At 43.1% G+C, this 26,802-nt stretch overlaps 2 protein-coding genes across 2 annotated transcripts; both read right to left on the reverse strand.

Moving 5' to 3' along the window:
• Positions 1-2,408: 2,408 nt before the first annotated feature.
• On the reverse strand, positions 2,409-5,071 carry LOC141601124 (protein NRT1/ PTR FAMILY 2.8-like). The gene is made up of 3 exons (XM_074421393.1): positions 4,725-5,071; positions 4,085-4,302; positions 2,409-3,948 (listed from the first exon to the last, which is right to left on the reverse strand). Exons 1-3 carry the CDS (start codon positions 4,846-4,848, stop codon positions 2,515-2,517), a joined length of 1,776 nt encoding a protein of 591 aa, XP_074277494.1. The 5' UTR covers positions 4,849-5,071; the 3' UTR covers positions 2,409-2,514.
• A 1,237-nt stretch (positions 5,072-6,308) lies between these two features.
• Positions 6,309-9,650, reverse strand: LOC141601128 (histidine biosynthesis bifunctional protein hisIE, chloroplastic). Its single transcript, XM_074421395.1, has 7 exons — positions 9,518-9,650; positions 9,256-9,433; positions 8,284-8,529; positions 7,716-7,811; positions 7,455-7,606; positions 6,731-6,959; positions 6,309-6,598 (listed from the first exon to the last, which is right to left on the reverse strand). The coding sequence occupies exons 2-6, from the start codon at positions 9,424-9,426 to the stop codon at positions 6,755-6,757; spliced, it is 870 nt and encodes a 289-aa protein (XP_074277496.1). The 5' UTR covers positions 9,427-9,433; positions 9,518-9,650; the 3' UTR covers positions 6,309-6,598; positions 6,731-6,754.
• Positions 9,651-26,802: the final 17,152 nt, after the last annotated feature.

Below are 26,802 nucleotides of genomic sequence, written 5' to 3' on the forward strand. Positions count from 1 at the left end.
GGTCGACTGACCCGCAAACCAGGACGTCGATTCAGCACATCGACGCGGCCCCCTGATGGTACGAGGCCTACTTCTTTGGGCATCCCGACCCTCATTGTCTACTCCTCGGTGAGGGGGTAGACTCTTCTTTCGTCCTCCAGGCCACTTAGCATCGTAGTTAGGCTTGGTCTTGTTCGCCCTCGGCTCCACCGAACCATTAGGCGTTCTCCAAGGTCGCATCCCTTGTTTCGGCGTCGGTATCACCCTCATAGCCGAAATTCGATGCTGCCCCTTGTCTTCCTCGTTGTCTACCGTCTTCACTACGATAGACCCCATTAGTAGCATCGATCCGTCACTCGGTTTCAATACTACCAAGGCTTTCTGAAAGAGCTGCATCCCGAGTACTAACTTGAAGTCATCCAGCGGAACGGTGGTGAAGTCGAGCTCCCCTGCCCACTCACTCACTTGGACCGCGACTTTCTTAGCCACTCCTTGGACGCGTCTTACTTTCCCATTGACCGCTTCAGCAAATTTAGCATCCCGCAGAACTAGCCCCAACCGATCAGCTTCCTCTTTCGTAACAAAGTTGTGGGAGGCGCCCGAGTCGATCAAGGCTCGTGCTTGCTTCCCATTCACCATCAAGTCCACGTACATGAGCCCGTGCGATTTCTTGGCGGAGGAATCTTCGTACTTCCCCATCGCGCTAATCCTTTGAAGTGAGCCCATCCGTGGTTGGTCTTCACCATCACTCGAGTCTTCGTTACACTCTTGGTGATAGTCGGCCAACGCCCCATCAAGACGTTCTTGAGCCCCTTTCGGCATCTTCTTGAACATGGCATTGAACTCCGCTTTGTTCGGACAATCAGCCATCTTATGAGGACCCTTGCACACAAAATACGCGAACGGTCTCTTCGTTGTGGAAGCAGTAGAGTTTCCCGCCTTCGAAGACGAGCTTGAGGGCGAGTTTGTAGTGCTCGCCGATTGAGCTTGACTTCCTTGCGAGCGGAACCGACTGTTCCCAACTGAAATGGCGCTGTTTTGTGGCCTTTGTCCATTGTACCCACTCTGTGACGCACCCGTATTCCCCGTTGGTGCCACCACTCTTGGTGCCTCTCGCTCCCCATGAAAGTCGAGCAGGCGCTCCGCGACCGATATGGCCGAAGACAGAGTTTTGGGATTCTGTCTCATGACCTCCTGTTGTGCCCACCTCTTCAACCCGTCAATGAATTCGAATGTCCTATCCGTCTCGGACATTTCGGTAATCTCGAGCATGCATGCAGAGAATTCCCTCACATATTCTCGGATTGATTTGGTGTGCTTGATTTCCTTCAACTTCTTCCGAGCAACAAACTCCGTGTTCTCGGGGTAGAAGTGATTCTTCAAGATCCTCTTGAAGTCGGCCCACGATGTCACCGTAATCGTGCCCGCATCGATTTCCTTGTACCTAGCCCTCCACCACATCTTGGCATCGTCGACTAGATACATGCTTGCCGTGACAACTTCCGCGTCTTCGTCGAGCCCACTTACTCGGAAGTATTGCTCCATATCGAAGATAAAGTTATCGACCGCTTTTGAATCCCTCGCCCCATCGTAGGCACGAGGTGGAGGTGCCTTCACCTTATGGCTCCCCACAGATTTCCCGTCATTGGCCACCGCTTTCACGAGCGTGGCGCAAGTGTTCTCTAACATCTCGACCTTACGATGCAGATGATTGATCTCTTTCTCCCGATCGTCGGGGATCGCACCACTGATCGCTTGGATGCGGGTGTCCATCACGTCCACCTTCGTCTCAAGGTCACAAACCGTCTTTTGCAACTCCTCGAGGCTCGCAGCCATCCGCATAACGATGTCCTCGACTTTGGGAAGCTTGACGTCGATTGCGTCCTCTAAGGCATCCACTCGGTCCTCGATTGTTTCGCCCATTTTCTCGATCTCGATGAAAAAATGCGGCGTCGAAACCCGTCCAAGACCGGCTCGATACCAAATGTCACGGTCCGCTACTTTTGCCGGACCGTGGCGCGCACCCTTGCCCGTCTCAAGGCAAGATGCAAGCGACAAGGTTCTTCGTACTAGTGAGGGATCACCCACTAGCACGATACTCGGGTCTCGGGTCGGTGTGTGTCGGGAATCCTAGTCACGATTATCAAGTCCGGCACATGAAAGCAATAAAAGTAAGCAATACGATTATTGAAAGCAAGCAACAAGCAACAACAAGCTTTTGGATGAGAAGCGGTTTTTCATTGACTAGCACCTCTCATAGAGGCAAATTTGATAGTTTGGTCCTGGTAGCAGGAAACATTGAATTTACAAGTTTAGTGTAGAATAACGATATACCTATTTATGGAAACCTATTCTAAAACTACTAAGAAAATAATTACTACAAATGTACAAGGAAAATGAAATTACATAAGCAAAAATAAATCTAAGGGTTCGAAGTGTGCGGATCGTCACACTAAGCAAATGTGCAAATTAAACAGAAAATTGGCATGCAGTCCGAAGGCTTAATTACATACAACATTTATTACTTGATCAGTTTCACGATGTTGTGTCAGTCGAGTCCGAAGCTTCTGACGGAGAAATTTTATCGACAATCATAAATTTGCTACCAACAAAGGTAAAGTAAAACAAGTTAAAAATCTCTATGCAAGCCAAAACGGCATAGTAGTAATCAAGCCGATTTTTGTTGAGGTCATGACCACCTAACCATGCCGTACCATCTTTCTTTCTACTCGCCGTGTACATGATATTAACAATCGCCGTACACAAGTAGCTAGACATCGACGAGCAAAGGAAGTATAACGAGCTAGCTAACGACCTCAATTCCTCCGGCATTTGGGTCGTAAGAAACTCCAACATTGATACTGCGGCAAAAGCCTCAATTAAGCCCGACAACATGAGTTGTGGGGCCATCCACCATATTGCAATAGGCGACACGAATGACTTGGCTTTCAAGGCGGCTTCTCGCCTTTTAAATTCGATTACAGCACCAGTAGTCATACATAAAATTGCCATTACAATCCCATTTCTAATCCTCGCTTTTACGGACCATCTCACGCCGCTCCTCTTAGCCAATTTCCTCCATATACCGAGAATAATATTCTCGTAAATCAAAATCCAAATTGATAACGAGGCCATGCACGTAAGAGTTATCCATGCCGGAGGAATAACAAAGTGTTTATTCCCTACTTTTCGATTTATTTGCAATGCTTGGAGTACTCCGAATGTACCTTGTTGATCCATCGCGACATTACACAAAATACCGGTCAATGTGACGGGTAAAACCCCAATTAGACATTTTAATTGTTCCACTTGTTGCACACTACATAGTCTCCATTTATCCACCACAATCCCATCACCATTCACTTCACTTGAGTCCACAATCACCGCGGCCTTGTCAAAAAATTTCAGTCGATTTGACCTACTAAGTCTCGCGATCTTACCACTCGACTCATCAATATGAGGATTGTATATCACGTAATCTCCCCTTGAGGTCATTGTCACCTTTCTTTTCTTAAATGCCGCGACAAAAACCCTAACCATGTCGATGAAGATACTCCCCTTTGGTTCCTTGAAAATGTATGTGTGACATCCAAGTAAGTAAATCGAAATAGAGAGTACAAAGCACCCGGTTGGGATACCAAACCCGATTGTCCAACTGATATTTGTTTGGATATAAACCAAACCCGTGAGAGCCAATGCCAGAGAAACGGTGAAGGAAAAGTACCACCAATTGTAAAATCGCGCTAATTGGGCCCGCCCTTTTTCCGTTGTTGAATCAAATTGGTCGGTCCCAAAGGCCACATTGCAAGGCCTAATGCCGCCTGATCCAATGGCTATTAGAATTAGAGCTGTGAAGAGTATCGAAAGCTGCCATGGTTTAGCTTGGATGCAATGCTCTGAATTATTCGGGTTACAAGTTGGTGGCCTTAGTTTCGGTATCCCTGCACCTAAAGTCATTGTCAACATCCCCTGTAACAACAGAGCATCATTCGCCTCAGGTTCGAAACTTATTAGCAGTAGCCCTTTATTTGAATGATGAATATAAAAGGTTAACAAATGACTCAGACGGGAAGAGCAAGTGGGTAATACGAGGGATGTAACTTACCAACATACACGAAACGGAACCAAGGAGCACAGTGTAGAACCTTCCTAAGAAGGCATCAGAGAGGATAGCACCAGGGAATGTCAAAATATTTGTGGATCCATTCCATACGTTAACCACATTAAGCAATAATATGCCATCCATGTTGTACATTTTGCGTAAATACACGGTTATATTCGCAAACAAACTCACGGTTGCCATCTTCTCAAATGTGTCAGTTACTGAAAATATAACCATTGCATTGTAAAAATTATGGAACAATTAAATTTAACTAATCCATGCATTTTCTTTTTCAATTGTAAATACTCAAAAATATGATTTTGATATGACTTAACTCATAGACTCATAGTCGGCTTCTAGCCTCTTTTTTTTTTGGTTTAAAGGGAGCCACATGGGCAGATATATTGTTGACGGGAATTGAACCTGGGGTCATGAGTACCACTCCTCATGAGTCATGGCTTTACCAGCTAACAATGTTAGCTCACATCTGCAATCGAAAGTACGAGTATTCACTATTCACCGATTTCAGTCCCAAACACACGTAGAACCATTCGACCGAGTGAGGTTCCGACTCAAATAAGGATTAACACCTCAAAAAGATAGAACGTTAAGGTATCATTAGTAAATGAATGTAATGTAGTACCTATAATGAATTTAACGGCTCTCCACCCTCCTCTCGTCTTACTAGGAGAACGAGAAGAGTTGTCGGGCGTAGAAGAAATTTGATCACCCATCTCAACATCTATACGACGACTCTCAACCTCCATCGTAATAGTTTGCAGAATCTTGCGACCCCTCTTCAACCACCACTTAATCAATCAGTCAATCAATCAATCACGGGCGTACGTAAACTATGACATAATTATGAGACAACAAAAAATAATTAGGTTTGCCATAAATCTTAAGATAGCGGAGAATACTATGTGAGTGTGAGAGGTTTAAAGAAGAGGAAGACAAGGCTATAAGAAAGGAAGTTTGTTGTTTGAGTTTGAAGTAGTAAGACATACTTGTTTGGTTGACATAAGGGAATTAAAGTTCCCGGGAACTTCAAGTTCACATGAATTTCCAATTCATGTGAATTCGCAAAAAGTGTTTGGTTTGCATGTGGAAAGTTAATTCATGTGGAAAGTTCCAATGACCAAGGAGGGGTTTGGTGAGTGACTTCCCACATAATGGAGGAAGTAGATTCATGTGGGAAGTTCTACTTCCCATGATTTTGGCAACCAAACAACATCATGGTTTTGGAAGTTTAAAATCCCATGATTTTAATGGGCAACCAAACAAATAGTTTAAGTGGTCATGTGTGGTGATTTGATACTCATTTTCAAGTGTATATGTTGGTGTGGTGATTTGATACTCATTTTGAAGTGTAGATGTTGTAGGTATGATTGTATCTTTGTTGGATTACTAATAATGTTGTAGATAATAGGCGTTTTTTATTGTTAAATTTATTTAATTTGAAAATTTTACGTCCTTTAGACTTGTACTAAAAGGAAATATGGTAATTACACCAAAAATTGAACTCGCACTCTATAAATATACGAGTAGAATATATAGAATTTCTCAAGACTCGAAATGTAACTCACTGGATCTGACCCTTTCTAAGCCAATTGTATATCAAACCACTTTTGTTTTATCAATTTTATAAGGATTTTTCTAAAATGTGTCCAATAGGCACATGATAAGATGCTAAGAAAGTAAAGAACTAAAGATTACTAAATTTATGATATGTGACAATAAAGGAAAAAAAATAACTAAATGAAAACCACTGCACTTGATCTCTTAGCTAAAAGACCAAGAAAGGTATAAAGCTACCTAGATGAAAACTATTAACGCTAAGGTCAGAATAGAGATGATTTTGTGACGGTGACGGGGACGGGACCGTAATGGTAGACGGTGTGTACTTTTGTGACAAACTAAGACACATCCTCACTAAGATAATTTTGCACCGCGGGTCACTGGTGTGTACTTTTGCGACACCCACAGATTATATTTGGACCACGGTTTATTTTGTCTGTTAGGAATTGCATTAGAATCCGATTTTTTTTTTTGGTCAGAAGAGCCCCTAGAAATGATGATATGAACTTGAAATACTAAAACATTTTACTAGAGATGAGCTTGATATTGTGCAGATTTTCAAATTGATGAAATCTTATGTCACGGCCCACGAATGCAGGAAACCTAGGCTAAAATAATTGGTAAAAAAAAAATGAGTACCAATGACTGATTCAGGTCTGATTGTTCAAATGATAATATGAAACCCAAATTGGTAAAAAATGTAAGGCCAACACAAGTGTACAACATTGTACATGGACGGGTTTCAGTTAGATTTGGTCGCAGAACCGCTAATTGCAGCCCGATCTTCTCGTCACATTGTCAATGCGGCTGAACCGCCTGAAATATCGGTTCGGGGTAACTTTTGAACTTTGATAACTGGGTCACGACTCACGACGCGGTGTCCTGGCCGATATCTAATACCATGATATGACGTTAACAAGGTAACTCGAAGGTCCAGGCCTGTGGAAAGTAAGAACAGTAACACAGTAGCGAAGATCAATAACAGGATGAGCTAATGCTGCAGTCTTTGAAACCAAGAGAGAATGCAAGACATCAGCATATGCAAAACAAGCAAGCTATGTTGAAACGAACCTGTGCTAGTCGATGTTTAGACAACTATTTTCCTGATTTTCGGTTGTTCTTTTCTTCAATTCCAGATTTGGAGAATCTAAGCCGAAGAACCTGAAACACATCCTCCATCTTGACACTTTTAAGTGCCAGAAGTACCAAGGAATGATAAAGCAAATCAGCCATCTCTGAAGCAGCTCGAGACTGATCCTCATTATCCTCCAGTGTCCGGCATAACTCATCTGCTTCTTCCCTGAAATTAGCGGCATTTTGCAAGATAGGTAAATATGTATAAAACTTTTATTAAATGATAACATGAAACCTTTAGGAAAACTTGTCAATACCCTTATAAATACCACTTTTTGCAACTTAATACCCGAGAAAAAAAAAATTGAAACATTACCACCTTATAACACACTTCTGACCAAATATTTTCTACCTTGATTGCTTTCCAGCGGGAAAAAAACAGAAATCCTCCAACCATTCCGGAATATTCCATCCAAAATTGTGTTTATATTCCTAATATACCCTTATAAAAATGGTATTTATAAGTTAGTAATTGACAATTCTTATCTTAAATTTATTTTAGTAAATAAAACTTTTAACAAATTTTTACATTGTTCTACATTATATGATACTCATATATATGTGAATAACTAAGGGTCAAAGTTGACATCGGATGACCAAAGTTAAATTTGACTAGACAAGGGATGTCGCCTGTAGGTAGTTCATATATAAGTCAACACACCTGATCTTTGAGCAAAGCAACTTGTCATCAAGCAATAACTTCTTTGTCCATGAAGGCTTCCCTTCATTCTGGCTCAAAGTTTCAGCTTTTCTTTCAGAAATTGTGGATTCCAGAGAATATAACGTGGTCATGGCCAGTGTACCCTTTTCGATCTAGATAGCAACTAATCATTCAGAATTTCCACTTACAGAGGTAACAAACCAAGGATGTGGGAACAAATGAAGTTATGTCTGAAACAGAAGCGGTGGGCACAGAACAAACCTGAGGATCTTCAAGAAATTTGGAGACAGAAGAAAAGTAGCATGTTTCTTCTCCGGTGTGACAAGATGGTCCATCAGGTTTCCCCAGGTAAATTATCTGACACACAAAAGAACATTGTCTATAAGTGAAGTTTACTACCCCGTTTGTCATGAACAAATTTCTAAGTTGTTTTGCGCAAAAATTGAGAATAGAACAGAGTAAGATGTAGATTCGATGGGGTTGCAGACCGTAATGACCACAAATAACATACAAAAGAGGGAATGTTCCAAAGGAGAAGTTTAATTATGAACACATCAAAATGGTAAACCTAAACTTTAGGCATGACTAGGGTTCAAAATCTTGGCCGAGTTGTATCGTATTGGCCGAGTTGTATCGGATTTTCACTCTACCGATACAAGATACGCCCGAGAAATCACCGAGATTCTCCGCGATCCGCCGGTGACGACCGATTATACCGATACCGCGACTACGACTGATATTGAGATTTAAAACCATCATGACAGGGATTAGGAAAGAATAATATACATTGTGAACCCAAATGAAGTATTCAGTGCATAGTAATACATACTGAATCACGGTCACAATCCAGAAAAATGTCATGCACATTGATGAAATTCGAAGAGGTCTCCCCTTTTGTCCACAGTTGTGACCTTGACCTGCTGTAGAAAGTTGCTTTCCGAGAAGAAATGGTTTTAGCTAGTGCGTCCCTGTTAACAAAGCCTTGCATTAAAATGGCTCCTGTATCAACATTTTGAGCAATACCAACTGCTAAACCTTTGTCATCCCACTTGATACTGTCTAGCAAAGCCTCAACCTATCATTTTCACATTTTCTCAATCAATCTCTAGCATAGTGTTTATAAAAGACCATTCACAAAGATATGAATTACAGTGAGTTCCTACTTGATAAGCTTTAACTGCACTAAGATGTAGTTAGAGTGAATTTGTACTCATTGCCACAAGCATTGGTGGTCGTGTATTGTAATGTAGATGAAGGAAGCATACTTCATTATTATGGTCGTTCGTCATCATTCCAAACTTCACAGCAAGCAAATGGAACCTTTTAATTTTGGCTCACCTAAAACAACCTCTTGGCAATGCCAACACAAAGTAAGGCTGCACATGTCAGACCCTCTTATCCCGCAATTTGCAGAAGGTACTTAGGGAGGGTAGTGCTGTTGTGGTGGGGAAAACTATTCTATGATCAGTGGTGGAGTCAGGGGTTAGCAAGGGCACGCACACTCCACCCCACACAACTAATTTCGGAACTTTTAGTTAAAATTTCTGACTTTTTCATAATTTATCCTACTGCATTACTAGATCGCCCTCGGGAATTTCTCACCCCTTAATTAAAATTCTAGTTCCGCCACTGGCCCACTGTCTATGATCATGCTCAAATCACTAACATCACATACATATACATGGTCAATACAAGAACTTGGCAAACAAATACATAAAAAACACAAATTCTTGTTTATGACGGGCATATCCGTCTTAAACTTAAAACAGTGTAGCCTGGAAATCAGTAAAACGTTGCATACCTTTTTATCAAAGGAAAGAGGATTGTGAGCTACAGAAGAGCAAGCCAAAACCCTAAATTGGGTTTTCTTAACAAACCCACATCTGTAATTCAAATTATTTGAAAATAGAAGCTGGGATTTGCGAGGAAAGAAGGCAGATTGAAGAGGGTAATTGGGGGAAAATACAGCCATTGAACAACTGTAAAAGGGCAAAAATGAATTGAATTAGACTGAGAATAATAATGTGGAACAATTGTAAGAAGTATTGGAGAAATCAAATTACCTCTGAAGAATATGAATTAGGGTTAGATGTTACAGCAAATACGATTCGCAGTGACTTCAGTGGAAGAATTCGAAGGAAAGAAAAAAAACAAACATGAGGTTTAGCTGACAACTTGATAAGAGTGGACCGACCCGTTGAGACTTGAAATCGAGTCGGGTTTAGGTTAGATCAGTTTGGGTTGGGTTATTTCGTAATTTGTGTTTATTGGATTATTTCATCGAGCAAATTTAATTGAGTCATTTTATAATTAGGCAAATCAGGTCATATTGGTTAAAGCTAAAAATATTTTCGTTTTAACAGTATTACTTTTTCATATACGACTTTACTCTTTTACATACATTTTTTTATTAACTTTCTCTATCGTGTCATTTTCCTAAATCTAGACAAATTAGGTTTTTTTATACCTTTTTCCCTAAAATTGAATTCTTTTTTTTTTTTTTTTTTTTTTTTTGACAATCGGGTTAACGAGACCTACATATTAATAGCACGCTTAGCTATCATATGAGCGGCTTTATTACAAATTCTAGGAACATAAGCAAAAGAAATACAATGAAAGTTTGCCGCTAGATCGGTTATATCGTCAATAGTGTTCCTTGTCCAATGTTTGAGTTGTGAGAACCGTAGGACTTGGGCAAGAACCTGTAGACAATCAGAGAAAATGTTAATATGGAGGATGTTGCGCGAGAGCGCCCACTTTAAGGCTTCCCTAATTGCCAAAGTCGCTTGTTCAAAGATTTTCCGCCATTCCTTTGATACAGAATTCAGAAACAATATCATTATCAAAAAGGATGCATCCGCCAAACCCAGCAGCAAACTCCTTAGACCACGCCGCATCCACATAAATATGAGACCGAGAGCAACTCACAGAACTGTGAATCAGAGGAAAGGGTACTCCATTCCTAAGATTAGTCAAGTCCTCCTCCATCGGTGTTTGGAAAGCTATGGGCCCCGGTTTCCCATCTTCAGCAGAAAGAGCTAAGTTAAGAGAGTCTTGATAAAGAAAGATAGCACCAATAGGGGAGCACTCGGTACTATCAAAAATCTTTCTGCACCTTACCACCCAGATAGTCCAAAAGGTACACAAAAAGGAGAGACAAGCCTCATGCTTATTTTCAGCCTTAAAAAGAACAGAGAGCCAATTGCAAACCCACGACCGGAGACTCAAATTATCCCCTGATTGTGCCCTAATCCCCAGGAGACTTCCAGCCCAAACTCTGTTAGCAAAAGAACAGTCCCGGAACAGGTGTTCCGGTGATTCCGTTTCTTGTGAATCACAAAGCACGCAGGTAAAAGGACCATCAAAGCCCCTCTTTAGGAATCCTTCCCCAGTGGGCAACGATTCCATGAGAAGTTTCCATAAGAGAATGATCCAGCTTTTCGGCCCTGGTGTGGACAGCGGGGGCCCACTGGGGCGCTTGGGAGGAAGAGAACAAGCGTTTGCATTTTTGTTGGAGTCGCCACCAATTTTTATGGGAAATTGGAACCGTTCGAATACCTCGTGTCATGTCAAGACACAAAGTAAAGACATGAACACTAAGCAATCGTTACCCTTAGCATTCTATGTCTAGAATGACTCTCGTGGATGCCAATGAACACGGGTGTTCACAGAGATCTGGAGTAAGGGGTGAGGGTACCTATTAGGAAGCTCTTTTGATCGAACACCTAATCTCGTCCGCCTCGATAGCGGCCTCTACTAATGATTAGAGACATCATCTATACTTGATATATCGTCAATTATATGCATGCAATGCAACATCCAAGTTTTGATCCTAGCATGTGAGAATTAGGCTAAGTCGGTGAACAATTAATTAGCATACAATTAATGTCGAAGTAGGATTTAATGTTCAATTACAGGTGAAAACATACAAATGATACAAGAAATAATGATAAATACAATAAAGAAATTACAATAATGAAAATTACAATAATTACATTGGGATAGGCGATTTATGTCGAAAATACCTCTAAAACGGATAATTTGGGAAAACGAATAAAAGAATAAGTTAACGAACCAAACAGAAGGTGATAATACGAATAATAGTTAATTATACGTAAGCTAATTAAACCATGTCAAGGCAAAACGGAGTACAGGGACAAAATTCAACCCGGAACAGGTGCAGCAGAGCTGCGTCTTTTGGAATAGGCGCAGCAGTTGCTGCGTCTGTTCCTGACCTGAATTCTGGCTGTGAAGCCGGAATTGCGTGTTGTTAATATCGTTGGTGAATTTAATGATTGATTAAATTATTTACTCGGATGAAAGTGATTAATAGGTTATTTACATGTGAATGATGGGTCATAAAACAATAAAACACGGATGAGACGGAATTAAACGAATTAATATAAGATTAATGAGAATTATTAACAAGTTAACAAACTAAATCAATTAATTAGGTTAAATACAACGGATTAATGACGAATATATGATAGATATGACAAATAACAGATGTAAATATGTCAATGATGAATTCCAGAGACCCAATATTGGTGAATTGAATCTCTAAAACCCGAATTGAGTTTAATGACGAAAACCCGCAAATATTGATTACTTAGGATTTAAGTCGAATTTATGATAAATTATGTGTGCTAATGAATGATAAACAATATACATGTGAAATTATTGTGCTATGATAACAAAGATTTAAAGAACAAACGAAACAAAACAAATACTTGACGAATTACAGAGGACGAAGGAAGAAGAAAGGAAGCAGGAACTGCAGCAGCCTCACGAAGAGGCGCAGCAGAATCGCGCTCCTTTCAAGAGGCGCAGCGATTCTTTGCGTCCTTTCTCGACAGTCTGTCTTCTGGAAATTCGTAAAAAGGTTTTAAACAAGGTTTTAGAAATCGGTTTTAATTGGTATTTTCGACATAAACCTTACAATAGTGATACAATAAGATAAAATACGATAAATAAAATAAGGATTATACACCCTCAGACTTACATGTTTGACGAAACGAGAAGGACTAAGTTATCGATTAGTGATGCTCGACGCGAATGTAAAGAAAGTGCCCTCGTAAGAGGAAAACGAATAGATTAATTAAGTTGATTATTGTGGAGTTGGTCAAATTGGTCGGTCATGCAAACGAGGCTGGTACTCAGAAGGATCCGAGCTTATGTGGTCGAATGTTCAAGCACGTAGACGCCAAAAAGTAAGAACAAAGGTCTAGAATGCAAAGGGAGAAGAGAAGGGCGGACACTCGCGTGAGAAATATGAGGAGCGAAGGCTCCTATTTATACTAATCACGTGAAGGAATTAGGGTTTCGGAGACTCTTTGGAAGTGAATCTCGAAAAGATATGAAAAAGATACGAAAATACGCAGGAAAGGACCTGGGAAGAGGCGCAGCACCTGCTGCGTCTGTTCCCAAGTGGTTTCCTCCTGCGAAAGAAAGATTTCCGTGTTTAAATTATGGAATAAAGAGATAATTCGGTTTTCCTTAATATTTTGTGTGAATATTACGGGAAATTGTTTACCAAAGATTAAAGATTGTGAAATATTCATAAAATATGGAATAGAAATGTCCGGAACATTCCAGAACATTCTGACTCGGGATTTAACGGCTATCAGAAAATGAAGACGGTTTTAGGCCCGGACTCAAAATGTACTCTAATTACTGTCAAAACGACCGTATCGGCACGTAGATGAAAACTAAGAGGTAGACATTAGTGTTTGAGCAATCACTTGACGATAAACTTACGAACTGTCACAAATCGTTCTGCGTACCAAACATGCGGCCCAATCATCACCGGGTGGTTTGCGGGAGGTGCAGAAATGAGGTATCTACAGAGCCCCCACTTTGACTGAGGCTTGGACAAGGCGAAAGTCAAAGTATAGCCATCAGGTCAATCGAAGATTACAACCTGACGACTATGGCGACGCGAGGCGGCTTAAGGGGTCTGAGCCAAGGACCTGTCGTCGGGAACATTTTAGAGTCTGTCGACTATCGGGGAGGGTCGTTTAAAGTCCATTAGACTACGTAAGGAAGCTCGCCAGCCATAAGAAGAGATCATACCTGAAATTCTTTGGAACTTCAGGGAAAACAAAAATGCGATATCGGGAGTAGACAGCAGGACACAGTCGGGAACTGCTGGGAGAAATCTGCTTGTGTTCAGCTTCAAACAAACTTCGGAAGAATTGGAGTTGATGTTGATCTCCATGTCTCGAGAGGGAAAGTCTATCCGCTCACTCTCGTTGAGGAACATAATCGGGAATTAATCTCCATGTCTTGAGAGGGAAAGTCTATCCGCTTACTCTCGTTGGGGAAATATAATGAAGGCGTGTCGAAACATCTGTGAAGGAATAAGTGCTCGTTGTGACAAGCGAAGTCTTGGAAGCAACGAATAACGCCTAATAGTCTGCTGTTGGCTTAGAAATGTGGGCCGGAACGAAAGATAATCGGGGCCGGAACGAAAGATAATCGTCAAACGGACCAAAAAGATAAAATAGCATCGGGGAAGAGGCGCACCAAAGATGGGCCCACAAATAACGAACTCATAACGAATTTTTGAAAACTCGTAAGGAGGGAACACCAGGAAGAGGCGCAGCAAGAGCTGCGTCTCTTGGAAGAGGCGCAGCGCCTGCTGCGTCTGTTCCCAAAGGTGTGTCTTCTGCGTAAAAACGCGATAAACAGAGGGATTATTTCATTTGTTCGAAACACAAATCACACAATACTCTCTCAAATCCTAACCATTTCCGCCAAGGTTTGATCCAAAATCTTGCATTAATCATGACTAATCGAGGTATGTGTCTTATTTTTGCATTAATCTTCCATATTTGCTCAATTTGGATCGAAAAAGTTAGGGTTTATGACCCAATTTGATCGAAAATTTGGGGCTTTTCCCCCAAATGGATTTGCCTTGTGAAATTGGTATTAGAAACGAATAATTGGTAATATAAAGAACATAACCATGTATTTGTCTCGAATTTTCGTTGAGTTTTGAGCATTTGAGTGAATTTGAGACGGTTTCACAGCTAAACCGTAAATTGCTTCGAAAATAGCCTTAGGATTGCCCATTTGCAATGAAACTTGATATTTGAGATCCTTGGATGATGGGTAAGCTTCCTACCATCTCGAAATTTTGGTTTGTGACGGCTTTTTCAGGACACTTTTCTAGGGCATAATCGCCGTTATAACGAAATGCTGCCGAAATTTCAGCTCGAACCCGGAACTAAGCTTCAAATTAGGCTGGACTAGACCCTAATTACCACATGAGTGATCGGGTTTGTGAGAATATGGCCAAAGATGGCGGGAAAGAGCGATTTCAGGGCTTCCGAAGGCTCGAAAATCCCTTAACTAAGGCTTGTCGTCACGTGACGCGGCCTAAAATACTTTAATGTTGCAGGTGATGAGGCTTCTACTTCTGGGAGAGCTCTCATGGAGATAGACACTGCCGCGGTCGAGGAGGCTTTGGAGCAAGCTTTCACCGCTGCGGTGATGGCTGCTGGGGACGAGATCCATGAGGAGGAGGCTGTTGAAGAGGAGGAGGCCCCGAGACGGGCCAACGTTGGACGAGGAGGTCGTCAGCTGAGAGGAGCACCCGAGTGGACTGAGACTTGGGAGAGCAGGCACCTGCTTTGGGCTGCAGAGGGTCACCTGTCCTACAGGACGGTGAAGAGCTTGGTAAATAGGAATTCACTACTCATCACCTTCTTCTTTCTTTCATTTGTTCATATCTCTTCCAATTTTATTTCAAAAACTAAAGATAGCTTTGTTTCAAATCACAATAGGTGGCCGGGAACATCAGGTCGTTCTCGGGTTACACGACAGCGATGGAGTGGTACGAGCGGCTGTCGGCGGAGGAGCGCGCCATGATCGAGCGCGGAGCGTTCGGTGCTTTGGTGCAGGCCTGGAGGGGTATCGCGAAGAGGAAGCTGCGGGCTAACCTTAGCCTTGTCCGCACTTTCTTGGACCGATTCTGGGATACGACTTCCACTTTTCACATGCCTTTTGGTGAGGTGGGAGTCACTCTAGAGGACTACGGCATGATTTCTGGTCTGCCGTGCGGGTCTGAGGCTGTGGAGTGGCCAGAGATTGCCATGAGGGTGGACTCGGCCGAGGCTAGGAGGTTGATCGGCTGGAACTTGTCGCCGAGGGCTATTGTAATACCCGCCCTTTTAGGGACCCTTTGACCATCATTGACTGTCCTTGGGAGCGGGAGTAATCTTAGAAAAGTATGCCAAAACCATCTTGGGGTGCGTGTTAAGGGTGGTACTCGATAGAGTAGAGGCTACTCGATCGAGTAGCTAGGTTACTCGATCGAGTAGGGGGCTACTCGATCGAGTATGTTAGGTACTCGATCGAGTGCCGGGTTTTCAGCGAGGATTTTATATCGCGTTTTGCTAAATCCGCAAATCACTTCCGCCACTTTCCTCCTATCTTTCAGTCGCCTCTTTCCCTTCCCTTCACCTCAAAACCTCCATGGAAACCTTTGTGAAGATTCTTGAGCCTTAGGAGAGCGCCTCTTGAGTCGGGTAGCGGTCTTTTGCTGAGTTTCTCCCTAATAGGTATGTCATAGTCATCATCCGTGTCTTTGTCTCTATAGTTAGGGTTTGCTTGTTAGTAATAGATATTTGTATGGTGGTTATAGGCTTTGCTTGGTCGCTGGATATGTTATCTGTCGGCGTGGATTGGTTGCGGTTGCTTAAAGGTAGGTTCGCCTACTCAGTTTCTGTAGATGGTCTAGTGTGTCGGATATTGTGGCTGTGTTGTGTTTGGTTGTTTGCTATAATTATTGTATCGTGATAGTTGTGGTCGTTGTTGATGGTTCTCGAGATGCGTTCTCGGCTGGGTGGGGTCACTTGCGGGAGTGGCTTCACGCCCTAGTTTCGCCCTTCGTGGAACCCGCCACCGAAGGGGATGTGCACATTAATGGACAGGGTTATCGCTCGATTTGATGAGCGGGGATTTGGTGGGTACGGCTGCGGTCCCCCACTGGCGGGGTCGGTCCAAAGGGACGATCGATGATGTGGTTGGTTGGATTGTTGTGATTGTGGTTGGGACGAGTAGTATTATTTGTATTGTTGATTTCAGTTGCCATTGTCTTATCTTATCTCCGTACTGACCTTGTTTGGTTGTTTGTTTGTTATGTGTCTGCCGTGATCCCTTATGGTGAGCAAATGGTCTTAGCAGTGTGTTGATGTTGTTGATAGGCGAGGTCCCTCCCGGGGATGAGTCTTCACGAGATATGATGGTCATAGCGAGTGGTCTTTGAGTTGTACCTTTGTATTGTATTTTGGTTTGAATCACTTGTAATATAACTTAATAGTTCTTTTATTGACGTTTGATAACTACTTTCCTCGGGCAACCGAGATGGTAACGCCCTTATATGCTAAGGAAGGCCTAGTTAAGGCTCCTCTGGATATGGGGGTGTTACAAAGTGGTATCAGAGCGACGATTTTGGAACCTGTAACAAATGAACATAATGAACGTAGGGAGTCTAATAAAATGAACCTGGTGTATGTGTAATGGGAGCCCCGGCTGATGCTAGATTTTGGGTGAGTAGGCGCCCTCATTTCAAAATCTTGGCCCCATGACACTTAAGCCAGTCACATGGGATGGGAATGCGGAGTCCGTGTGTCTATGTGTGCTATGTATGTTAATTGTGCTGAGCTACCTCCTGTTAAGTCTTTGTTAGAAATGATAGGGGTGTATTAGTGATATATTTGACCGTGTATGGTAATTGTCGATGAGATTAGTGAGGTTCTTTGGATGATTAGTGAGCTTATATGATAGCTATGAGATATGTGACAAAATTATACGTCATGGAAATGCGTGAAAACGTGAAATCGAATGTTGTAACATGAATAGTGAACACGTAGGTGTTGCCATAAATTAATGATGACGGAAGTTGTAAGTGAGCTTGTAGATCCTACCGCGATGACTACAATGATAATTATAGTATGGATGAGTAATAATCCGAATCACGGCATATGGTAATGTGTATATGCTTTGTTAGCTAGTTGAAATTTTTCCGCTGCGTAATATTTGATTTATGCAAAATAGATTGCTTAGGATAAAATATAAGACATGACTGATTAAGTGATTTGCAAAGTATATAATTATGTGATAAGTGAAAGGAGGAATTAATGTTAATTATACGTTTCAATTTGAAGTAAACACGAGTTTAGTAATAGCATGTAAAGTAAGTTTAAGTGTAATAAAATGACACGGCTAGGTTTATATATAACTCGGTGACAGGTAGACCGAGTTGGGTAATTTGTATAACGTAACGGGATATGTCTCTTAGTTGTTGAAGGGTTGTATTTTGCGCGACAATGGTTATAAAACGTGATTGAATGTGATAATTAGTGTCGAATCCCGAACTTAGTTTGGAATCGACACGCGGCGTTGTTTTGCAGGTATCTTCGAGTTACTTAGTGTTCGGACCGAGTACTTAACTTTGCTTGACCGAGTGCGAGTGCTTACTAGACCGAGTAGACCTCACTCGATCTAGTTAGGAGGCTATAACGTCGGGATGTGAGAAAATTCCTGCAGATACTCGACGATTTAGCTCCTACTCGATCGAGTAGGGTGGTACTCGATCGAGTACCCCAGCACTCGATCGAGTAGGTTCTTCAGACAACAAATCCTACGGTTTTCTTAAAACCCCAAATCTTTCTATTTCTTCTTCTTATTCCTCTATATTTCGACACACCTCCACCTAATCTACTCTCAATTCCTTTTTCCCTCTCAAACCCTCTCATTCTCTTGGGTTAGTAGTGAATCTTGGGGTTGATTTCTTAGTTTAATTTCGTTTCTCTACTTTGTTCATCAATCAAGGTATGCTATTCTTCCTAATGTACATGGTTTATTGCTTTGAATGTGTTAAAATAGTGAAATAATCTGAAATTTTCGATTTACATGAGTAGGTAGTTGCTTTTGATAGTTGAATTATGATTCACATGCCTCCTTTCCATGTTTGTTGGTGACTAATTGCTGTAAATTAGATTAGGAATTGCAAGGGTTGAACCCGAAATTTCTAGGGTTTCCAAAATTGAAATCGATTTTTGGTTGTTTTACAATGATTAGATGGTAGAATTGAGCCTTAAGTATTGTTTATATCATGTTGGAGGATAGATTTTGATGATTTTACCCTTAGAAAGTTGCCTTAAAACTCCGTCTTAAAAGTGCCTTAAATGGAAATTCGTGATTCATAACTGAAAAATTGATGTTGTAATTGATAGTATAAGCATGAGTTGAACTTCAATATGATAATAGAAACGATGATTGATGAATATATGCCGAAATTTTCACAGCTGTAAAAACCGTCTGAAAATTTTAATTGAGTTGTTGTACATAATAGTGAAGGGTGATAATGATATGTTATAAATTATTCTTGCTCTTGAATTAGTAACATGTGATTAGGAGTGTGTTTGGAATAACCTTAGGATTATGCTAGGACATTCAAATTTGTTGAGCATATGTAATCATCATGATAATTCCTTTCACCACTATGGCTTATGAGTAGTAATAATTTGAACTTGTATGTTAAAATCGTAGAAACTGCTAGTGAACATGTGCACCTATCTTAATGTTCAAAGTAACAACGTGAATTATGTGCTCCACATGCTGAAATTTGTTGATAAATTGGTGTGCCTAGCTGACAAGTTGAATTCAAATTACATGAGATAAATGGTAGTATGTTTATATAAGTTGCTTGAACATATGCCTTAAGCAGATGCCGAGACTGAACCTTGGACTCCGCCAAAGTAAGCGGGGAGGGGTAACCCACCCGAGTCGGGAGAGGGAGTGGACTGTGGTACCCGCAGTCCCCAAATACCCTACAGTTGTTTTTGTTGACTTCAAGCAAAGGGAGCGTTTTGTAGCCTTACAAAAACGCAAGATGAGACCTACAAAGTGTATAGACACCAGTGTGTTAGAGAAGTTGGAGATAGAGACGGATGTCCGTCACATATTCGAGACCTTGGGTTTTACGGGTTTGTATAGGCTGAGGAAGCATACTTACCCTTTTCTTACCTTGGAGTTCATGAGCTCTTTTAACTATGACCCAGCGGGTCGACTGTTGAGTTTAGATTGATGAATACCGTTTTACGTGACCATGGATTTGTTTGCCTCTCACCTTGGGTTGGCCAAGCCTCCCAAGGACTCCATTACCGACATTCCAGCTGAGTGCGGCGTCTGCCGCCTAATGCCTTGCTTGACTGGGAAGCAAGCTCCCACCTCGAGCAACATGCTGATTAATGATGTTCAGCATATTACCTTGAGGGTCTTTCTCCGTTCTCTCTCGAACCTCCTCTATGACCGAAAGGATATCAGTAAATTGAATAATCATGAGGTCTTATTTTTGATGTCGTACCTCAACCCGGAGCGGGCCAGGAAAGTGGTCTTTAATGGTCCTTCTATAGTTTGTGTTGCCCTTGCCTTGATGGCTTCTTCCTCTTCCCGGTACCTGAGTTGTGGTGCCATTGCCACTCGGTTAGCTGAAAAGCTAACCTCCTTTGAGGCTTCTTCGGCGTACGTGCCTCTAGCTACCCCAGTGCCTACCATGGATCGTGAATACTATCTCGACCTGAAATGGTTGAGGACCTTGGCTGACGGTAGCCTAGCATGGAGGGTGTATAGGATGAGCTGGATGAAGATTCCAGCTCCTGAGCACCTCCCACCCACGGAGCCCTTGGAGCCGACAGTAGTGACGGTGGACTCCGATGACGAGGAGGAGGAGGATGATGACGGACCCCGCCAGCTACAGACCTATCTCATCGACGGTACCATCCTTGAGGAGATGCCGGAGCCGACGAAGGGTGAGAATGCGGGAGTTCAGGTGGTGGAGAGACCTAGAGTGGTGAGGGGACCCCGTCGAGTGAGGGAGAGGGCCTCGGGGACTAGGCCACAACCAAAAGAGCACACCACAAGAAGAGCAGCCTTTCCCATGCTACCCTTACCTCGACACCCCGAGACGCGATCCGATTACACTCCGGCGGAGAGAGTGTCATCTACCTTGACACTCCGGAACATGCACGAGATGGCGTACGCTCAGGGGATAGGGACTGAGGGACCGCATCCAGTTTGGTGGAGTGGAGTTGGAGACTACATAGGGGTTTTTCATTCCTACGGGGTGGATCAGTCGACGTGGGGGGCACCTCAGTCCTTCCCCTACGGGGGCTTGACTCCATGGTATGTGGGCCCAGGAGCAGGAGCAGGAGTGGACGCGGGGATTGAGACATCGGGAGCAGGTACTTCGGGTGGTGGTGGTGATGAGGTGATGTTCGAGCGGCAGCAGCAGCAGCAGGAGGAGGAGTGATACTCCTTGTTTCTATCTTCGTTCATGATTGTTAGTAGTAGTTGTTGTTGGTAGCATGGTTAGATTTTCGGTTGTTTCAGTTGAAACTTTATTTTGGAACTTGTATTGTTGGCCATAAGGTCGAATTTCCTATTATTGACTTGTTGCAGGTTATTAGACATCGGGGAGTCATTCCGACTCAATTCAAGATGACAAATATGTGCATGTATGTGGCTTGTGACAGGTTGTATAAGGGAACTTGGCTGCACACTACTGACAGTACCCCATACTCTATCGAGTACTTGCAGGAAGATGGGGTAAAAAGCATTCTGACCTGTAGGCTACTCGATCGAGTAGCCAGGACACTCGATCGAGTAGCATGGCACTCGATCGAGTACCGTTACCTACTCGATCGAGTAGCACTGTTACAGGGGGTTTTCAAAATTAAAAATGTTCAATTGTTTTATAAGGGCAAGTTTAAAGTTTAATGTGGTTATTAGTGTGTAGTAACACCTTTGAACCGTTAATTTCATGTGTTGGAAGTCGTGTTTGAAGTTTTATAAGCGTGTTTGTCACAAGTAGTAAGGCGGTAATAATTTCTTGTTACTTTAATATTGCATACGCCCCATTACGATCTATTTATCGGAGTTGTAACTTCTCGTACATTTGTGCATACCATATTAATATGTGTTATCAATGGTGACTAGTCATTTCGGTGGCGAGTGTATGATTTTTAATTTAACAAGTGTATAGTTAGTGAGTAATGTCCATAACAACCAATATGGTTTCGTTAATGTTTTGATGCATATAATAGGTAGTATGTGCTATAATTTTAGTGGTGAACTTCGGGGACGAAGTTCCTTTTTAGAAGGGAAGAGTAATGTCGCGAAAATTATCGCGAAATAAAAGGGTGATTTCGAAATTATGCTTTGTTTACTAAGAAGGTTTTGTTGTTTAATTGCAAAATTTTCGAAACTTACTTGTATGAAGCGTAATTGGTTACCTCGGTTTGTGGAGTGAGTAGTGCGTTGTAGTAGAAGTAATAGAATGTATGTCATGAAGAGTTTTATTCCGGCACGCTGCGCCGTAAAAGAATAAGTTGGGTAACACGGCAGTGTTAATTGTACAGTATGAGGTCAATATGAGATACGTTTCGGGTTGATAAATTGTTGTCACACGATGACCGATGGTTGTTTGCGTTGGCTCATATGGCAAAGTCGATGTTTGATACTTAATCATTAGTAAAGAATTGATGCATACATGTAGAGTGACAGTTAACGGTGATAATGCTTGCGTGATAGTGGTAAGAGTCATTAGGTATAAGGTATAGACGGTGATGACGATGGCATGGGGGGGGGGGGAATGGTGTTGCTAAGAGATAATGGTTTGACCGGGAAGGTTGGTGAGATTGTGTTGGTTCCGTGTCGTGAGCGGGAGAGGTGAGTTGAACTTCGGGGACGAAGTTCTTTTTAAGGGGGGAAGACTGTAATACCCGCCCTTTTAGGGACCCTTTGACCATCATTGACTGTCCTTGGGAGCGGGAGTAATCTTAGGAAAGTATGCCAAAACCATCTTGGGGTGCGTGTTAAGGGTGGTACTCGATAGAGTAGAGGCTACTCGATCGAGTATGTTAGGTACTCGATCGAGTGCCGGGTTTTCAGCGAGGGTTTTATATCGCGTTTTGCTAAATCCGCAAATCACTTCCGCCACTTTCCTCCTATCTTTCAGTCGCCTCTTTCCCTTCCCTTCACCTCAAAACCTCCATGGAAACCTTTGTGAAGATTCTTGAGCCTTAGGAGAGCGCCTCTTGAGTCGGGTAGCGGTCTTTTGCTGAGTTTCTTCCTAATAGGTATGTCATAGTCATTATCCGTGCCTTTGTCTCTATAGTTAGGGTTTGCTTGTTAGTAATAGATATTTGTATGGTGGTTATAGGCTTTGCTTGGTCGCTGGATATGTTATCTGTCGGCGTGGATTGGTTGCGGTTGCTTAAAGGTAGGTTCGCCTACTCAGTTTCTGTAGATGGTCTAGTGTGTCGGATATTGTGGCTGTGTTGTGTTTGGTTGTTTGCTATAATTATTGTATCGTGATAGTTGTGGTCGTTGTTGATAGTTCTCGAGATGCGTTCTCGGCTGAGTGGGGTCACTTGCGGGAGTGGCTTCACGCCCTAGTTTCGCCCTTCGTGGAACCCGCCACGGAAGGGGATGTGCACATTAATGGACAGGGTTATCGCTCGATTTGATGAGCGGGGATTTGGTGGGTACGGCAGTGCGGTCCCCCACTCGGCGGTCCGGTCGGTGGGATGTCACGATCGATGTGGGTTGGTTGGATTGTTGTGATTGTGGTTGGGACGAGTAGTATTATTTGTATTGTTGATTTCAGTTGCCATTGTCTTATCTTATCTCAGTCCTGACCTTGTTTGGTTATTTGTTTGTTATGTGTCTGTAGTGATCCCTTATGGTGAGCAAATTGGTCTTAGCAGTGTTGATGTTGTTGATAGCTGAGGTCCGGGCAGGGATGAGTCTTCACGAGATATGATGGTCATAGCGAGTGGTCTTTGAGTTGTACCTTTGTATTGTATTTTGGTTTGAATCACTTGTAGTATAACTTAATAGTTCTTTTATTGACGTTTGATAACTACTTTCCTCGGGCAACCGAGATGGTAACGCCCTTATATGCTAAGGAAGGCCTAGTTAAGGCTCCTCTGGATATGGGGGTGTTACAGCTATCACAGTGCCGGGTTTGGTGCCCAGCTCCTACGTTCGAGACTACTTTGCGGGAAAGATCCCGGCGTTGGTGACGATTGACGGGAGGGAGACGACTCCTCCTCCCTGTAGTGCTGAGCAGAGGGCTCGCTTGTGGCTCTGGTGGTTTCTGTCTTCGATTTACCTCGGAGACAAGGGAGAGAGGCTGTCGACGAAGCTTCTTCCCTTCATTTCTAACCTGAGCTCCCTAGGGCGTTGGGACTGGGTCACTGCTAGTTTTGCGGTCCTCATCCGCTTCATGAGGGCCATGGTTCGTCCGAAGTTTATGGAGAAGGGGACTTCTCCTGGCGCTGTCGGACCTGGACTACTGTTGGAGGTATGAACCTTCATTTAGACTAAAATCCATTCCTTTTTTTATCAAATCACGAAAGATCGCCATTGACTATCTTGCTTCGCAGGCGTGGGTGTACTCCTACTTTCCGGGCCTTGCGCCCAAGAGGACGGAGCCGCTGGAGAAGGCCTATCCCGTGGTGAGGGATTGGGTGATGTGCAGGACGAAGAGCAAGTGGTCTTCTCACGGTGTCTACCGGCGGGACGTGAACGCTCTTCAGCTGCACAGCGTAAGCATCTCACTTATATTCATTGGCTTTTTCATTGTTTTTATCGATCATAAGAATGATCCCCTGTTTGTCTTGTCCCAGTGGGTGCCCAGGCCTTGGGCGGAGTACGCTGACGCGCCTCCTTTTGTGGCTGAGGTCCTTCGACCTAGGAGCTTGAGCCGGCTGCTGTTGAGGACGTCGATGGGTCCTGTGTGGTACTTGGGCGAGCGTTTGGCTCGTCAGTGCTCTCGGGATGTGTTGACGGTTCCCATCGATCCTCCTAGGACGATGTTCAGGGAGCCTTCTGAGGCTGAGAGGGAGGCCGACTTGGCTGGCGTTGGTGGTGACACCCTGCTTCTTCCTGGCGAGCATTACTCGGCGTTCCTCTACGGGAGGTTGGCGTACTGGCCGGTAGTGGTGAGTATATTTTCTCTCCTTTATTCCTGATTCTGAGAATTACGATGAAAGATCATCGGTTAATGAGAACCATTTGACTTTGCAGGAGGTTGAGGCGGCGGGCATCGAGCCCCCAGAGTACCCCGAGACCCTCGAGTACACTGACGCGACCGGGAGGACGACGCTCTCCGAGCTGCGTGACTTTGACGTGGCTGTTAGGGATGCTGGTGTAACACCCCCATACTCCAAGTGCCTTACCAGGACCACTCAGGTATGAAGACATTACCATCTCGGTTGCCCGAGGCAATGATAATCAAATAAACAATGAAGAAACAACGTTTAAATATAAATACTTAGTGAAGAGTTACAATTCTCAAAACCAAACCAAAAGTGCAATACATGTTCTCAAACTGACTGTTCTAACTGAAATCTAAATAACTAATAAGCTACAGCGGAAGACTCCTATCATCATGTCGTGGCAATCCCAGCTATCCCAGTACTCATCTCATACCTGCTCAATATCTGCTCACCATCCCCGAATGGATCACCGCAGGTTTACAAAACAACAACCGGGGTCAGTACTAATCACACAATTTATACATATATATCAACAATAAGATACACGGACAGCTTAACTGTCACACACACACAACCAACCAATTCCAATCGTCTCAATCACTGACTGTCCACTGGACCAGCCCTGCCAGTGGGGGACCGCAGCTGTACCCACCAAATCCCCGCTCCACATAGTGAGCGATAACCCTGTCCATTAATGTGCACATCCCCTTCCGTGGCGGGTTCCACGAAGGGCGAAACTAGGGCGTGAAGCCACTCCCGCAAGTGACTCCACTCAGCCGAGAATCATCTCGAGAACCAGAGACAACCAATCACAATCACAATCACAATCACAATCACAACCGTCACAATGCAACTACGATATTAAACAATCAATCTCAACACATCAACAATCATCCCATTATGGGACTAATACGAGTAGAAATCCTACCGGAAAGCACAACTATCGACGGTCTCTCACAAATTTGTCTCAAAAAGGCTCTTCTACGAAACCTCCTCCTATCATACAACATACAAATGCTACCAAATCACAAACTACTCAAAAACCCCCAAATCCCTAGATTAGGGTTTAACCAACTTAAAGGAAAGACAATAAAAAGGGTACATAGATCTTACCCTCGACGCAAGGAACTCAACGGTATAATCAACGCTCAGAACTGACCTTCCAAACTCCGGGTATTGCTAATAATGCGATTAGGATGAAGAACTTGCTTGCTTTCTCTCTTAAACAGTAATTTAGGTTTTGCAAAAGTGATTTAGAATAATGACGACAAAGCTTATATACCTTAATCGCATAATTAACAAAACCCGAGAAAACTCCCCGTAAAACCGGCTACTTGATCGAGTACCCAAGGCTACTCGATCGAGTACCCCCTTACTCTATCGAGTACCTAAGGCTACTCGATAGAGTACCCCCTTACTCTATCGAGTACCTAAGGCTACTTGATAGAGTACCCCCTTACTCTATCGAGTACCTAAGGCTACTTGATAGAGTACCCTACAGGTCAGAAACTTTTCTAAAACGCAACTTACCCTTACTCGACAGAGTAAGGCCTACTCGATAGAGTACCCCAAGACTTATAAATACGGAGTATTACAGCTGGTTTGGACGACTGGCAGCATCTGATTCGGAGGTGAGCCTCTAATTTGCATGATTTACGTGTAAGAACACATTTGGTTGAACTTTATTCATTTATTTTCTTTTTGAAAATGCAGGTTGCGCCGTCTCGGTTCGTGGCGTTATGGAGGGTGGCCAACCGGTTGCGAGCTACTGCCGTCGAGGCACTTGTCGGCGGTCGAGGCCGTCAGGTATGAACCTTGTGCCGATTTCATTTTGATTTTCCACTTTCTTGTAATTGCTTGAAGTGACTGACATGAGCCAATTTTGTTGTTTACAGGGGGACCGCGAGCTGGAGCGAGAGTTGGCCCAGTCTCGGGAGGAGACAACTCGCTTGTTGAGGGAGCTCGAGGTTCGAGACGCCGAGATTGCCGCTCTTGCGGCAAGAGTTGCGGAGCTAGAGGGCGACCAGCAGTAGTTTTGCTTAGTTTTTTTTGTATTTTGCACATTTGTACATTTTCATTTTGGACATTTCGGACTTTGTTTGGGGCTCGAGCCCCCAGTTTGTTGTACATTTCCCTTTTTGTTGTATATAATGGCTTGAGTGCCTTTGCTGCTGGGTTGCGTTGCTTGTATCTGCAGGTTAGCTTTGAACAGGTTTGGTAGATGACGGTTTACGCCGTCATGCTGCCGAAATTTACATAGAAATCACGCAAAA

Source organism: Silene latifolia, chromosome 1 (assembly GCF_048544455.1).
Source record: "Silene latifolia isolate original U9 population chromosome 1, ASM4854445v1, whole genome shotgun sequence".
Classification (NCBI taxonomy): Eukaryota; Viridiplantae; Streptophyta; class Magnoliopsida; order Caryophyllales; family Caryophyllaceae; genus Silene; species Silene latifolia.

Coding starts and splice junctions, on each gene's coding strand:
- LOC141601128 (XM_074421395.1), bottom strand. CDS start 9,426: ATGGCTGTATTTTCCCCCAATTACCCTCTTCAATCTGCCTTCTTTCCT. Junction 7,607..7,715: donor AATTTCTTGAAGATCCTCAG/GTTTGTTCTGTG, acceptor GTTGCTATCTAG/ATCGAAAAGGGTACACTGGC. Junction 6,960..7,454: donor TTGCTTTGCTCAAAGATCAG/GTGTGTTGACTT, acceptor CGCTAATTTCAG/GGAAGAAGCAGATGAGTTAT.
- LOC141601124 (XM_074421393.1), bottom strand. CDS start 4,848: ATGGAGGTTGAGAGTCGTCGTATAGATGTTGAGATGGGTGATCAAATT. Junction 4,303..4,724: donor AGCCGTTAAATTCATTATAG/GTACTACATTAC, acceptor TTATATTTTCAG/TAACTGACACATTTGAGAAG. Junction 3,949..4,084: donor GTTCCGTTTCGTGTATGTTG/GTAAGTTACATC, acceptor CTGTTGTTACAG/GGGATGTTGACAATGACTTT.